The sequence below is a fragment of the Diuraphis noxia genome, unplaced genomic scaffold (genome assembly GCF_037042655.1).
Source record: "Diuraphis noxia isolate RWA-SAM2 unplaced genomic scaffold, SU_Dnox_SAM2 contig0005, whole genome shotgun sequence".
Classification (NCBI taxonomy): Eukaryota; Metazoa; Arthropoda; class Insecta; order Hemiptera; family Aphididae; genus Diuraphis; species Diuraphis noxia.
This window is the reverse complement of record NW_028301715.1, coordinates 30718213-30736124: the sequence shown is the minus strand read 5'-3', so window position 1 is coordinate 30736124 and position 17912 is coordinate 30718213. Positions and strand designations below refer to the sequence as shown.

At 29.1% G+C, this 17912-nt stretch overlaps 1 protein-coding gene across 2 annotated transcripts; it reads right to left on the bottom strand.

Annotated features, from left to right (window-relative positions):
* Nucleotides 1-11395: 11395 nt before the first annotated feature.
* Nucleotides 11396-16761, bottom strand: LOC107167368 (tetratricopeptide repeat protein 37). 2 transcript variants are annotated; one of them, XM_015516387.2, is made up of 3 exons: nt 16370-16761; nt 16208-16304; nt 11396-15496 (listed from the first exon to the last, which is right to left on the bottom strand). In XM_015516387.2, the coding sequence occupies exon 3, from the start codon at nt 15461-15463 to the stop codon at nt 11549-11551; it is 3915 nt and encodes a 1304-aa protein (XP_015371873.2). In that variant the 5' UTR covers nt 15464-15496; nt 16208-16304; nt 16370-16761; the 3' UTR covers nt 11396-11548. The 2 variants fall into 2 exon arrangements, with proteins under 2 accessions (XP_015371873.2, XP_015371874.2); XM_015516388.2 differs by having other exon boundaries at nt 16380-16761.
* Nucleotides 16762-17912: the final 1151 nt, after the last annotated feature.

The following is a 17912-nucleotide window of genomic DNA, read 5'->3' as shown; positions in this document are numbered from 1 at the left end:
GGTTCATCTACATCCCTTAGATAATAATATACCATTTTACTATATTTGTCATATATTACTATGATATGCGACAAGCACGTATCCAGGTTCAATTTTCGGGGGGTGGGGTAAAATATTTTAAGTTCGTCTTTCGACAATATATAACTACTTTAAAAATTTCGGTAGCGGGGGGGTTGAATATCCCCTCCAGTATACGGGACTGGTATGCGACACGAATGGTGGCCGGTAAGCTTTCTGAGAATCAAACTAATTGGCAATCGCCATAATATGTACAACAGGTCTATAACACGCAAATACGCAATGTATAAAACCAGTTTCAGAACTCGTCGCCTCCGGTCGAATTGTGGTGCATGGGTTGTGGGCGGGATCACTGGCCACTTTTATTGTCACACTTATGCGGACTAAAATATGTTGTATATGGTCTACAGAGGGGTACACACGAATTACCAAAATAGTTTTTCATCTACAATTAATTATTGTAAGTGGTTCCTAAAACGATATTGTCATAGTAAAGATATGCCAGGTTATATAAAAATAATGAAATTTAATTGTAAAAATATAATAATGTCATAATTAATCACATACCTATTTATAAAAAAATTTAAATTGAACTGTAAAAAATATAATACTATCATAAACATAAAACATATAAATTATAAGTCATAAGTCCATAGTTACTTATCGATTGGGAAGTCCGTATAGTCCCTAATATTTTTATCGAAAATATCCATCAGGTGGGAGCTATCGCTTTACACTGCGTATACCGCCGCTTGTCAGGTAGGTTACCCTGGCACCCCAGTGTTCGAATTTTTTATTATTTTTTTTACCATTAATTGTACTATAATTTGTACCAATTTGTACCGTAAATTTCAGAATTTGTACTAAAGTATTTCCCCCGGAAAAATCGATTTTCCGCTGGGGTGCCAGGGTAACGTTACACCAGTACCCCCGTTGCTAAAAAATGGACTTTTAACAATTTTTTTTTTACCATTAATTGTACTATAATTTGTACCGATTTGTAACATAAGTTTCAGAATTTGTACCTAAGTATTTCCCCCGGGAAAATCGATTTTCCGCCGGAGCGCCAAACGTTACACCAGCACCCCCGTTGCTAATTTGACTAATAAAAATGTTTGCTTACTTATACAGCTGAATTTGCGCCTTTTATCTGTCGGGTTGAGTATTTAAATGCAGGGTACTATATCATGAGCAATATTTGTATTTTGTACCTAATTTTTCCTAGTACAATCCAGAAGACAGAATAAGTTTGTGTAGTCAAAAAAAAATATTTAAAAAAATGTCTAATACAATGTCCGCTTGTCCGTCGAACTAAAAATGCATTGGTTTATTTTTAATTCGATAGAAAACGCCGCGAAATACGCTGCGTTCGAAACGCGGCGAATACGCCGTGTATAGCTCCGGCCTAAAAGTACAAACCACTAAAAATAAGTTTTCAAATAATAATATTATGTTAATGATAAATATTTAATTATTATTATTTTGTTAAAAATTTAAAAATACCAAAATTAAAAATAAATTTGAAAACCACTGGAAACCTCAAAAAATGTTAAGTGATGAAAAGGTAACACGAATTGCGTCCGGGACGCAATTCGTTCAAAAAGGTTCGTCTACCTGTTTTGGTACGCAATTCGTGTGCACCGCTACAGAGACATTTACACCTTAAAACAGTGTTTCCCAATCTTTTTTTACTCAACGCACCTTTTAGATTATCACAATCTCATACCACCCTGTCACACAATCAATTTTTTTCAAAAAATTATCATTTTATTTTTTAATAAGCTATTTAATAAAAGAAAAAATATAATTTAACATTTTAATGCTACAATTTAGTTCATTTTATATTTAAATACCTACCAATAATATGAATTATATAATTTGACTTCGAAATTGCTAATATAAAATAATAATATGAAAAATACTTATTTGACTAATGCCCCGAGGTTAATGGTTTCCTGCTAACGAAATTATATCTGACTCAATAGGTATCAGCATTAGTCTTAAATCTCCTCTTTCACATATTTTTTATTTCGCGACTAAAAGAGACATTTGGAGGATGCAAGGAGACCTATATCGTTATTTAGATGTGTTTTATTAAAAAGTCCACTCACGGTTTTTCGATTATCTTATTTATTCTTTAGGTCACTAAAATATAAAATATTTTTGTTACTTTTATTTGGATGTTTTTTAATAAAGTGCTCATCCTTGAAGGTTTCATAGTTTCATTACTAAATGTTTTTTCATAAATGAGGCACAAGGGTAATTTTTCATTTGTCGGAGATAAAATAAAACCAAATTTCAAATAATCATGATCCATTGCAATGGAATATTTTCTACATTTTTTGCTCTCGGAAATTTTATAATATTTACGAATATAACTTTTACGTACACGCACAATAATAACATCAAGTACCAACCTATATAGTACCAAATACGACTACAAATAATATTGTCAAAATCGGCTATTCGCCGGTATTTGGAATCTATACGATTAGTCCAATAAGACAATAATTACGTCAATTATTGTCACCCACTTAGTACTTAAAATCTATAGTCCGATAAGATAATTATTTAGATGTCATTTAAGTGTCCATTAATATTATGCCTACATAGTCCTATATATTACATTTGGTATTTTAAATAAGTTTATATTTGCAATCAGTTAAAACGCACTTTTCAACAAAAAAAAAAAAAACACAAACACATCACTATAAAGTCAATACATTTACCGCTCTGCTCATAATCTAAAATATAGATTATATAATATGATATAATATGGTATATTCCTGGTACCAGTGTTGGGTAAATTACTTTTAAAAAGTAATAAAGTTACTTTACTTGTTACTTAGAGAGAAATGTAATAAAGTTATATTATTCGTTACTCTAATAAAATTGTAATGAAATTACTTTACTTTTAAAATTGAAAAGTAACTCATTACTTTCTCGTTAAAAAAAAAAAAATAAAAATATTTTTAAATATATTTTAATAATATTATCATTGTGCTTGACAATAATGTTACTAGAAATACATTACCTATAGTAAATAGATATAATTTGAAAAAGAAATATCTATACAATACAATATTACTATTTTATATTTATTTATGTTTTAAATTAACTTTACACAATAGTGTAGGTATCTTCAAAATTGTTGTCAATCATACGCGACCTTTTTTTAGAACAAATTTCCCCTGAAACACTAAATAATCACTCTACAGAAACACTTGATGGTAAAGCTGTGTTGTACTTAATAAAAATATTCTTTACTAATGTCATTGAATTCAAAATTGTGAGATCAGCTGTATAAGGAGCTTTAATAAATATACATAGTATACGAGTTACTATACTAGATTGGTAAACATAATAATATCCGCATTATAGACATATTTTTTTTTTCAATTCGCAAAAGGTAGGTACCTACTTAATAATTCGAAACTGTAACGCGTTATTCAATAGAAATTACTTATCAAAAGTAATTTCCATTACATTTTCGTTACTTGGAAATAATTCTAATGAAATTACGTAACGCGTTACTTTCGTTACTTCCCAACACTGCCTGGTACCTCCATTATATTTTATATCGCATACCATATGGAGCTTTGTAGTAACTATTAATAATAAAACTTTGTCTATTTCTCACTTTCTAACATGGAACTATATGAATTTAAATAGAAAATAGGTGAATAATTTCTCTCAGACAGCGCTGTAATTGACGGAAGGGAAAAGTAAGCTATCTCGTGATCATTCCGCGTCCATTGCGCAGCTTGGAGGAAATATATATCAAAACTAGAAATGGAGCGAAAACGTGTCTATGTTAAATATTAATTATTAATTAAATTTATTATATTAAAACGCTTATTGGTTTTAACATTGAATACAATACAGTTAGTAGTCGCAGCGTTGCCTTGGCCTAAGATTTGCCAAAAATTGCAATGGCCTAAAATTTATTTTTTATAAAAATAAAAATACATTATAATATTATTTTAATTTTTGATACTTATATAGAAATTTGTATGTTTTTTCAATGCACATCACTTAATTAAATATTTAGAAATATACGATTAATTAAAAAAAAAAACATTTAATATAAGATTTAAAGTAAATAAAAGTATGATACCCAAAAATGATTTACCATCTTTTCTTATTAAACTATCTATTGAATTTAATTTAATTTAATTTAACTTTCTATTGAATCACTGACTAAGAAAAATGATTTTATGCATGATTCAAAAACATCCCTTAAAGTATGATCTGAGCTAAATATAAAAGAAAAAAACTCAATTCTATAAAATTTTAAAATAATAGTTCATATTTTAGTTTTCCTTATCAAATTAATTTTAATATTTTTCTATTAACCTATTGTCCGATACCTAAGTGATATTTAGCGGATGGGGTTGATATGATGTATTATTATATTATTAAAAACGAGTTTTTAACAGGAAAAACTCTCATGCCTTGGTATAGAATAATTATTGGATTTTGGTAACTACCTACTAACTTTTTTTTTTATCAATAAGAAGATCCTATAGGCCGCATTAAACTCAAACTTTTTATTCTATTTATTATAGTGGTATAAAATAGTCTATAAAAAAGATCTTAAATTATTTTTATTTTTAAACATATTCTATAATGTTTAAAATTAAAATATTGAAAAATGGAGTTCTATATGACTTGTTGTAATGTACTCTCAATTAGTAAAAAAAAAATCAATAAATTTGATTGATTCAAGAGAACGGGGTCGATATTGAAATAGAGTGTATTTTTGTGTAACCTACCTAGTACCAAATACGACTACATAAAATTGTCGAAATCGGTTATTTGCTGCTAATCGGAATCTATACGACAAATCCGATAAGACAATAATAACGTCAATTATTGACACCCACCTAGTACCTTAAATATATAGTCCAATAAGATAATTATTTATATGGCATTTAAATGTCTACAAATATTATGCCTAGATAATTCTATATATTACATTTAGTATTTTATATTAGTTTTAAACAGTAAAAAGTAAAAAGTAAAAACGTAAATGATAGATGAGGGTCCCCCTTAGGACCTACTCAAAATAAAAATTCCCACAAGGGGGCGATTTACAAAATTGTAGTAAAATGCTCGAAAAACCACGAATATCGATCTATTTGATGTATGAAATGAATTTCATCATATTTTGCAAGTATTTATAGTTTAGTTAAGAGGACGCCACATGTGTTGTTTCCATCTTACAACTGCGTAACATAAATTTTACACTCAGCAGTTCCAATTTATCCCCGTTAGTTTAAAATTTAAAGAGGATTGACCTCTTATAAAAATTAAAGGTAACATTATTATCTAGGTTATCACAGTGGCTTTTTATCATATTTAAATTTTAAAGCGAATTATGAGTATTTTGAGATATACAAACAATTTATAATTTTAAAAATACTAATACTTATAACTCGCTTTAAAATTTAAATATGATAAAAAGCCACTGTGATAACCTAGATAATAATGTTACCTTTAATTTTTATAAGAGGTCAATCCTCTTTAAATTTTAAACTAACGGAGATAAATTGGAACTGCTGAGTGTAAAATTTATGTTACGCAGTTGTAAGATGGAAACAACACATGTGGCGTCCTCTTAACTAAACTATAAATACTTGTTGCCACAGTGATAACCTAGATAGTAATGTTACCTTTAATTTTTACAAGAGGTTGATTGACTCTTAATTTTAAACTAAAGGAGCTGAATTGGAACTGCTGAGCGTAAAATTTGGTATGTTACGCATTTTTAAGACAAATGCAACACATGCGAATGTGGCGTCCTCTTAAGGAGAGTTAATCACACTGATCTACTTCTGTCTATCAAGATGTTCTAATAAGTCATCAAAAATAATAATATTACACCAATACCCGATTAATTAATTTTTAGTATACCATGCGTTCAATTCTAAAGATAACAGGAAATATTTCTAACGTGTCTTTTGGAATTTTTTTACTGACTAAAGGACATATAAATACATCTGTTTTTAATAAATTCTAATGTTTAATTATTTTTATCAGCACATGCGCATTAAAATAAACATTTCTTAAATAGGAACCACAATTTTTGAGACTAGATTTGAATTGCTTTATTTTATCTGAGCAACTTTAATGTTTACGATTCAGTATTTTGATATCTTCAAAATTGAAATTTTTAGGACAGTTGAAATCTTTAATTGTGGGCGAGCTTGATCATTTGTCTCCTAAGGCTAATATAAACAAAAAATTATCAGGTATACTTATGTTTAGTGCTGTACTGCCAGTGTTGTAAAAAATACTTTTAAAAAGTATTTAAGTAATTACTCAAATACTTATAAAATAAAGTATTTAAAATACCACCCAAATACTATCTATAGTAAAGTATTTGACATAATTTTCAAATACAAAACAAAAAAATCAATTTAATTCTGAATCATTCATAATAATATATTAATCGAAAATGTGTGTGTTGCATTTTAAGAACATAATTTGTTGGAAATGCTTATCAGTCATATTAGTTATTTTTTTGGTGATTGTTGCACCACCAACACTAAACACTCTCTCTACTGACGCACTGCTAGGTAGTAGGTACCGATAACTTACCGTTACGAATTGCGATCGTCGTCGACGATAAGCAGACGGTTTCTCGGAGTAAAACATATTTAGTTATTATATTTATAATATTATTATGACATTATTATTATTTGACAATGAATAAAGAATTAAAGGAATACAAAAAGTATTCAATACTAAAAAAATGTATTTAAAATACCGTTCAAACACTTCAAAAATAAAAGTATTTTAAAAAGTATTCAATACGAAAAAAAGTATTTGAATACTTTTACTCAAATACTTTACAACACTGTGTACTGCTATGTTTTAACGTTTTAAGCTATACGTGTACAAAGATCTACTTATGGATATGGTCGCAAAAAAATTAATAACATTAATTATTTTATAATATTATAAAAACATTTTACTTTAATAATGTATAAGGTTATATGAATAATAAATTACACTAAATATAGGTAAACTGATTTATTTTGTATCCTTCAGAGCTTTCATTATCATAAACTTCGAAACTCCTTTGAGTTGTCCGCATACGGTCATCATTTCCGACCGAAATTTGCACAAGTCGATAGCTCCGATCACAGACATCAACAACATCCCAAAGTCTCTGTTCGAAGAATGTTCATGAGCCGCGTTTCTGCACAACTCAACCAGACGTTCGGCTTCATCGTTGTTTAGGCTTTTTTGGCAGTTGTTCACCAAGTGCAACAAAACTGGTATTTGATACTGATCCAGACCATCGCAGTTATTTATGTATTCACTACAAAAATCAATAACTGTACTAATCGTGTAATAATAATCATAATAAAACCTATACGTAGTATTGGTAGTAATTTTCGAATCTTTTTACTTTAAAAGAATACACCAATGTTGTCGGTTGAGAGATTGCATGATGTCTACGAGCCAATTCAAGTGTTTAACTAGAATCGATTCTCTGTCTATCAGCAAGTTGACGAGAAATGACTTGCAAGCGTATTCTGGAAAGTGGATGATCAGTTTGGACAGACTCTCAACGAACCCAGTCAAATTCGACTCACGTGTTTTGAACTAAAAAACAAAAAATTTCGCTATACTTTTGACCATGGTGACATTTGCAGTTGTCGTATTAGTTTTAAAACTTTCTACATAATATGACGTATCACATATACAAGTGTAATACATAAATGGCCAATGTACACATAACACATTTAATATAATATACTGATAAAAAAGCATCACTACATAATCATGTTCTAATAAGTACACACCCAAGGTAAATAGATCTCTTCACAAATTATTTGCGGCTTAACATCAATTTCGACAAGCGCTTCGCAAAAACCGTGACGAGCCTTGTCAGTGATAATTTCCGGCCACACGTCACCGATTATCTCCGACACATCTTTTCTGTTGGTTCGCTCAGTCTGCAACACAGACAACAAATCTCCGGCATCGTAGTCTCCACAGTTTAACATTTCAATGATTTGTTTGATTGCGTTATCTTGCAGGTCTTCCACTGAAAAAACAAATATAATTATAATATTATAATACCTAACCTATATAGGTAAATATAATATACATACTTATTATTACCCAACCGTTATAATATAATATAGTATACTTGAATTCCAATATATAACACTGTAAATACTTTTATAATGTTAATAAAAAAAACAACGTATGTAGAGAACAACTAGAGAAACAAAATAATTACAAAAAAATTTCAAAATCAATAAGAATAAAACGCAGAATCTAGAAAATCCAATCCAAGTGATACGATTTTTTCTTAAAGGATATCAGCATTCAGTACACCATTTGTTTTCTTTCTCTTGCCCACCCTCAACATAGACAAAACGCATTTACGCAGAATCATTTTTTCAGTGGCGTAGTGTGGGTTTTGAGAAAGTGTAAGCAAAAAAACTAATATATTTATTAGTAATTTGTTTTACAGTCAACTACATTGAATTGGTAAAAAATATATACAATTCCTTATAATTTTATTTTATAACTTTTAAAAATGTATGTACAATTATAATTTTATTTAAATAATGAAGGCTGCTCCGTTTCCATTTTCAATAATTAAATAAGTGTATACAATTATAGATCTATATTCTATAACATATTAACACGGAAATAATTTATTGACGATTATCGCCTTAATGGAAATAAAAATAATAATAAACGTTTGGTACCGAGGTAGTGTGATGTATGCAAAATCATAAGTGCTTACAAATTGTATACGAGTCCCCCCCTCTACAACATTGTATGAAAGTCGTGTCTATTAGCTCACGTAAGCAGTTTCAGAACACGTTACACGACGACATAACGCGTCAATCTCAATACCAAGTTTAATAGAACAAAAATAGATTTTTAGTTTTTCCACAATCATACGCAACGGCTGACAGCGATTACCATAATATGGCCGTGTTCGTCAAAATGATTATCTTATATTCTAAATCTAAACATATTATTTATTATTGTTGAAACTTACAAAAAAAATTAGTCAAAGATTAAATTTGAATTTGTTATTATAATAACATTAATATTAACTTATTTTTCCCTTTTCTCAAGTGTAAGCAGTGCTTACATGCACGCTATGCATATTTTTTATGCTATATTTTTTCTATGTTTTTAAGTAATCTTAGAGTAAAATCTAACCATTATTTAAAAGATCGATAATAATATTTTTTTTAGGGAATGGCTTATCGATATTATATTTCAATATTTCATTGTTATTCGATTTTCAAAATAAACAAAAAATGTTTTTAAATTTAAATCACTAAATCACCACCTATTATGTGGTAGACTGGTAGCGGTAGGTACTAAACCTCTCACCGACAAATACGTGAGGTATAATATTATATATAATGTGTTTTTAAAGTGAATTAACATTATATTCATTATACATAGACCAATATATTATAATTAGATCATCGACAGTTGTATAAACTTACCCTGTGATTGACTCGGCAGAAAAGAAGATTCGTCGTTAAAATTACTCAAGACGGCGCCGGTACAGACAGGCTGTTGCTGCAAGTCATCCACGACAGCCGCTGTGGGTCTAGATTCTTCACTTGACGCGTCTGCGCAGAATTTGGGAACACAAGTCTGAACGGCGTTAAAGTCATCATCAATATCGCTGTCATCGCTGCTCGAACTAGAAATTTCAACTCGTACAGTCTACATACACATAAACAAATATTTAATATGTATAATGAAGAAAAAATGTTCACAATAAATAAAATACGAAATAATTTTAGTAAATTTAATCAGAAAAACAGCGCTTTTTGGCGATCCCTATGTATAAATACATTAGGTATACTTTATATAGACACATATTAATTCAACAATATAAAGGTTCATACCTTCGATGAAGCAGCCAAGGATGACAAAAGAATTTTTTTCGGCGTATCTAACCTGCATTGGTCCGAGGCGAATTTGTTTAATACTCCGGCCAATAAATCTTCATTTTCTTTACTAAATTTCCAATTGCCCCAAGTTTCCATAAATAGTCTAATTTTTAATGAACCGACTGTAAAGCGAAGACTTTTGAGTAGTCTCTGAATTATGTATTAGGCATATTATATTATATTATCAGCGATCTCTAACATGTATTAACATAGTGTTGTCTGAAACAGGATGAAAACATACGCTTTTTTAATTATAATTATGACCGTTGTGTGCTTATGACCGTATGGCGTATACAGTTAATACACCACATTATTTATATATACAGCAATATAACGTTGCTTTTATAAGAAATAACTTTGATATACCAAAATTGTACTATGTACTAAAAATGGTCGTAGAAACTAGAAACACGTTTATGTTACTATATTCTGGTGTTTGGCTTATAGTGCAATTATCTTTAAATCAATTCAAAATTATATTCGATAGATAAGTGATGCGACTATAATATTATAACTATAATAATATATAATAACTTATAATAAAACAAAATGGTTTATTGATCGCTATTTTATAAGATGGTGAGGACAATTCTTACTGTCTCGATGCGTTTATATTTCTACTATTAAATCAAATTAATTTATCAGAAAGATTTGTACCAAGGATAAGTCTTAAAAAAATATTTATTTTCCAGACTAGAGCGACGCAATGTGTTGACGTGTTGAATCTGAAAGAAGAATTTATGAAGAGGTGTAATTCGATTTTAAAAGGGAAAGGTTTATAGTTGCTCTTTAAAAACTAGGAAATTGTGTAAATTGAAACTTTCGGTTCTTCTGTCTCAAAAAGTTGCCGAGGGTTAGGTTAGGTTAAGAGAATAACATTAAACTTATCCAACTAAAATTAATGAAACAAAGAAAGATTTTCTCTTTTCTCTTAGCTGGGTTAAAAAACCATTGAATACACAGAAAAATTATGAGTTTTTAATAATATTTATTAGTTATTGACTTATTGTAATTGATATAAATACAACTCAGATTAACTGAAAAACTTTGCTATAACTTGTAAGGTTTGAATGATTGAATAATTAAGCACTTTTATATGTCGGCCTGGTACTTAAAAGGCCACGGATGCACATTTCTTCAGACGGGCCCTCAAAAATGTTAATTCATAAAACAATAAAAATAATCTTATAAGTAGTGAAATATTATATTTTTAATACTATTGGGGCCCCTTGACCTAATACGGTTGAAGGCCCTTGACACGTTAGTAGTCTAGCAGCCATGGTAAGGCCGACACTGACTAATTTTATTTAAGTGAGTGAACATTTTAATTTCACAAAATCCTATCTATTGGGACAATCAGGTCAGATGTTAAATTCCTACATCATAAAGAGATGATATTTGAGAAAAAAAATTAAAGACAATTTAATCAAAAATAATAAAGACGCATCCTTATATTTGTTTGTAATAGTGTATATAGGGATATATGTATATATAAAGTAGATATTTTTTTATAGTTTAAATATTACAATTATAAGTATGAGTTAATAAATAAACTAAATTTACTCATGTCAATATTATGGAATATGAGTTTCTAGCTTTAAAAGATTACATTTCAAAATGTCATTAGGATTCAAGTTATTTACAACAAATTTTATATGACTTTTTATTAACTCTGCATCTTCAATGTTGCCTCGGCAGTATATGGTATTTAACAAAACTGTCCAAAGTTCAAACGATGTAGGGTATAAATGAATTCCTTTCAAAACGTTTCGTAGGCACGTTTTTAATTCTCCTTCAAACAGGTTGCATATAGTAGTCAGAACTAATGCATTTTTGAGTTCCCACGTTTTTTTGCTGATAACTGTAGCACATGTAAAAATATGAGAACCTAGTCCTTTTCTGCGCTGAGACTCATTGGCCATGTAGTAATTCAACAATATAAAACCTAAATTTACCCATAGATGAGCATTATCAGGGTGTATGTGAATACAGCGGCTAATTAATTTCAACGATATATTTGGTTGACGGTTCAAGTAGTAGAAATATGTTTCAAAACGAATGATATCTTTAAAGAATAAAGGATCACTCTTATGCGATATCAATTCTTGCAAGATAGTTCTAGACAAACTACTTTTACGAGTTACAATTCCAAGTGCAAATGTAGCCAATAGTGCCTGTATGTTAGCTGTATTACTTTGTATACTTTTCAAGAACAATGTTGTAGCTTTATCATAATCTTCATGGCAACTAAAAGCTATTGCAGCCATAGCAAGGAATGCCATGGACACAATATTCATGTCAGATTTATTTTCAGTCAATGATTCATACGTAGAATATGCTTCTTGGTACTGGCCAGTCTTATAAAATGCTAATGCAATTCCAAACTTATCATATAAATTCATTGAGTTCATTTGTTTGTATTTTACTATGGCTTCTTGATAACATTTTCCTTTAAGAAGACTAAGAGCTGTGTTCCTTTGCATGCCTATTAGTGTTTCGTGAGTACAATATTGTTCAGCCTTTTCTGCAGCCTTAATAGCATTTTTATACAAACCAGAGTACCTGTACAATATTGACAGCGCATTCTGTGCCCAACAATTTTCGGGATTTAAAGATGTAAGCCAAATAAGTAAATCAATATTATGATGAATTTGATGAGTCGGTGTTAGTACTTCTGAATCAGCTTTAATATTTTGTATGTTTGCTTCAGTATAACTGCAAATGCTTTCTTCGTGAAACCCTAATGTAGTTGAATGATATAATAGGTCATATGACAACACAGAATTTTCAAATTTAGTCAGTATGCCTTGCCCAATCCAACTATTTAAAAGAGTTGGTTCAATATGTTGACTCAAAGTAAAAGCTTCCTGAGCAAGATTTACATCATTGTGAATCATACATTTGATTGCCAAGTTATTATAAGCAATTGCACTTATTTCAATTTCCAAAGATTTAACAAAACAGTTATAACTCAGATGTTCGTTTTCGGTCTCTTCAATAGCCTCAATAATTCCCATGGTGTTCCAAAAATCTTTGTTTTTTGGATCTAATGATAAGCATTTTTTAATAGCCAGTTCTGCTTTGGATTTAAATTCTATTCGTTCATTTTTTTCAATATCTGTGTTTAAAGCATTTGTCAAATAACATTTAGCTAAATCGTACCAAATGTATTTTTGTGCAGAATTTAAAGACAATTTTTTAGATGTTATATTTAAAGCCTGTGAATAACATCTCCTAGAATAAGTAAAGAGTTGTAAGCCTTTCACTTCAAAATTTTCTTGACTTTTGTTAAATATATTAGATGGCAAATGTATAAAAGATAGTTCTTTGGGCATAGCCGCCATGAACAGACATAAATCTCCAAATAATTTCCAAAGAAGTGCATATCGATTATCTATCAACAATGCCTTGTACAAGTATTCACAAGCATTTTTGCATAAATCATAGCTCGCATGTACCTGACAAACAAAAATTGATTTGGCGTGTTCTATAAACATTTTTGCTGTATCAAATAATGCAATAAAATCATTAGAATAAGAATTTACAATTTTGTAAAATAATTGAATGCTAGAATTGACTTGACCAATGCGATATTCAATTTTAGCTATTTGTAATTTTGGATATAAAAGAGATGGATCAATTTCAATACATTTAGAGTATGTAAGTTTTGCACCAATTAGTGATTCTCGTCCTAAAAGAGCATCGCCTAGACATTCATAATAGTTTGCATTATTTGGATCATGTTTAGTAGCAATCTGAAAATTATCAACAGCATATTCATAATTGTTTGATTTTAAATAGTGAACACCTAATCTAAAAGAGGCCCATTTGATATTTTTTGATGTTTTCAGATAATTCAACAACGCTTCTTGTTCTTTTGACTTTGATAACGTATGGTATATATCAGATAAGGCAAGACTATTTTCTTCATCATCAGGATTGAGGACAACAGATTTTTCATAACAAGTCATGGCAACAGGTAAGTGTTTTATTTCTCTGTAATAATGTCCCAACTTGGTAATAAAGTCACATCTATAAGGATAAATACGAGAAGCTTCTAAGTACATTTTTCCAGCCTCAGAAAATTTTTGTTGTTTCCATAATACATTACCAAACAGTAGCAATGCATCTGCATTAGCTGATAAGTTGTTCATACTTTTTAAAGAATGTAAAGCTTCATCTAATTGACCAAATTCGCTAAAATATAATGCTTCTAAAAAGATAAAGTGATCATCTCTATCACATTTATTTTGTAATGTATTTAAATAGTTTTTTGCAGTTTTTTGATCATTTAAATTACAACTAGCTATGATAATATACTCAATTAGTTTATTATTTGAATTTTCATTAAACTTATCAACAGCTAACTGCCGTCCTTGTACAGTACAGCATTGGCGGGAACAACAATAAGCTTCAATTTCCCACATAAGCATAGTTTGATAACAGGAAAATGTTGGTTTTAAAATTTTCTTAGCTTGTTCAATACATCGTATTACATCGTCATAGCAATGAATATTAATCTGAATTTCTGTAAGTAAAAACCACGATTGCCATGAACGATTGGTAACTTGAAGAACTTTACGTAACAATTTACGACTTTCTTCAAATTCATTTAATCTTCTCAAAGCAATGCTTTTGGCTATTATTGAATTTGGGTTTGTTGGTTGTGCCTGTAGTAATACTTCACATCTTTCCATAATTGATGAACTCATTTTGTCAATTAATTTCAGTATGTCATCTTCAGGTTCAGTTATGGTCTTAATGTAATTGCTGATGAATGATTCACAGAAAAAGTTTATCACAGTAACGTTGTTATTATAGATAGATAACATTTTTTCACATATATCTACAATTTGTTGCCTTTTCCCTTTGGATTTTAATACAGGAATAAGTTTGCAATATATTTCAAATTTTTGATCAAAACTATCATCTTCACACAATGCCAGATAAATTTTTTCTAAATGTTCATCTAAAGGAGATGTATCTTCTGTGAATGGAAACTCTGTTAAAACTCTACATACAGCCAAGAATTGTGGTGTTATTTTTTCGTTTTCAATTGTTGGTAAGACAGTTGATACAAAAATTCCTAAATCCAACTTTGATTTATAATTTTTCCAAAGTTCAATGCATTTTTTAGCACGTGTTCTACACTTAGTCCCATCAGTTTCTAAACTCAATAAATTAGCATATGTGTAGAATAACTGTTGAGAAACTGTAAGCTTATCACATTTTTCATAGTACTGCTCAATGCCTTGCCAAGCAAATAAATTATTAGGAGAAAATTCAATGGCCTTTTGGAACTGTTCAATGGATTCATCTTTTTTCGATGGAATTTCTAAAAGACTGGCACCATAAAGAATCAAACCAGAAATATTTTTTGGATCATTCTTTAAGATTGTTTTGCATAGTTTTGCTGCATCAGAAAAGTTTTTTCTCATAAATTCTTCTTTTGCAAGTTTCAATTGTTGTTTAATATTGTTCTTATCCATCTTGTTAGTAAATTTGTTTTAATTTTGCATTATCTAAAAACACATACAGTAAAAGTCAAAAGAGAATACAAGCCTTAAATAGATTTACTATCTTTTTCATTGATCTTATAATAAACAGTATATTATAATATCAATGCATCTGTAAATTGTACAAGCAAATAGCATATTTACTTTTTACAAAACCATTTTAGAAAAACGTTAAACTTAATCAATTCATTATAATATTTATATTTCATACATTTAAAAATAAGAATAATATCAAAATTCAGTTTGTTTAGTTACCTATTTTGATTTTACATATTTAAACATTAATTTTTTAATTTTTTATAATAAAGAAAAATTACAAAAAAAACATTGATATTTTAAATTTAATGATTGTACAATTAAATCTTATAATTAAACAAAATTCAATTTGACTTGTTGCTGACTGACAAAGATAAAATAGTAGGTAGGTAATTAAATTAAAAACTAGTTTATTAGTATCAATATCTGCCTACTTCATAATAAAAGCCAGTATAGAAAATGAAAATTCTTTTTTCTTTAACATGAAATAGTTATCGACATTGTTTACCTTCACTTTTGAGTAATAGTGGTCAATTCATTTGATATTGTATTATTACTAATATACTTGCAAACAGATGTATAGGCTTAAATACCAAAAGATTTAATGCACACCTATTCTTGTTTATACTTCAATATAGATACATAATATGGGTAAAATAAGATAAATTAACATTTACTCACTAAATTTAGTGATGCGTAGGACAACAGGACGTGATAGTATAAATAAAATTTGTATTATGAATTTTTGCGCTGTTAGTATAATTCACATGTAAGAAACCTGAAAATTTTTAAATTTCTAAACATTATGTATTGATCATTGGTAGTTGTTATTTGTGTATTCACCAGCAAGTACCCTCCAATTGTTGATGCTCACAGTACTTTATGTCTCCCACATCAATGTTCCCAATTTTCACATTGACCGTTGACGATATTAAATTGAAACCCAAAATAGAAGTATGCAATATAAATATTGAAATTCAGTAGCCAGTAGGTTCACAAAATTAAAAAATGAGTAGTTATTAGTTAAAAATTCACCATTGAGACTCAAATCTTCAGAATATGTTGATACTTGTCATTTGATATTAATGATAATTTTATCACAGAATAATTGTGGGATTTTGAATTTTTCATGTTGGCAATTGTAAATTTGTGATAAATTTTTCCTCCTTCACACTCTATCATGCCTTCAACGGAAGACCGCGGACTAAGATAGTATGGACTGGAAACGAACTGGTGGGCGGGTGACGGGGAGCAGGGCCGCTTATGGAATTGAGTAGCCTTGTGCGGGGGTAATGGGGCTAGTGCGAATGTAGCGCTATCACGGACTAGAATGGAACTATTAGTTATTACCATTATTATTTATTTTTATTTAATATTTATAGTTTATGTAATACATTTTTGTCATTTTTGATGTCGTAAAATGGTTTTGAGGAAAAATAGATTCTGGATTTTTAAAACGTAGGGTAGTTGTACACATTCATAACAAAAATACGCGATTTATTTATTAACCAAAAAATATTACACTACCTAGTACCTACTTAAAATTTTAATTATAAAAATACAGACGAAACAGTAAGCATTTTTTTCACTACCTAAGTTTCCATTTCAAAATTCTGTTTCTGATTGTATTCTCTAATTTGATTAATATTTTAATCAATGTATTAACAAGTTTTGAATTCTTCTTTTTCTTTGCATTATTTTTTTTTTTTGATCATTGTTTAAAACTTTAGTATATTGACACATCCTCATCTTTACATAATATGATATTATAAAAGTCAGTACTTCAATTTTATGCATACTACATGGAAAAGTGTTGATAAGTTTCAATTTTTTGTTAAAAAAATCATCAACTGTCTGTTGAAAAACATCAAAATCATTGCAAAATTTTTGAAATGATTCCTCTACGTTTGTCAACAAATTGAATAAAAATGTGCTTGGATGAATTAAGCCTCCTCTAGTTTTAATATTTGTGAGAGTTGCTTCAGCCATATTACAAAATGATGTTTTACCTAAAATAATAATTTTTAGTTAAAGAATTAAATAATCTTATAATTTCTTTGCTTTACCTTGTACTGCAATTTGACAATTGTTACACTTAGTGTGTTTATTAATACTCGTGACATACCCACAGATGTAATATTATAACACACGTGATTCTGTATCTGATTTATAATAGTCTGATTATTGTTATAATTAGGAACATTTTAACGACTTTCATTTATTTTACCTCTGACGATCCTGGTTCATTTTTGAAGTTAAGACATATTTAAATCCGCATTCTTCCAAAAGATGATTTATAGATCTTATATATAAACATAGATAAGGCGCGAATCGTACTTGCCCCATTTTACCCCGCACAAGCCTACTCATAACCATAAGCGGACCC

Bases quoted from the DNA above. Each gene is read 5' to 3' on its own strand.
- LOC107167368 (XM_015516387.2), bottom strand. From the start codon at position 15,463: ATGGATAAGAACAATATTAAACAACAATTGAAACTTGCAAAAGAAGAA.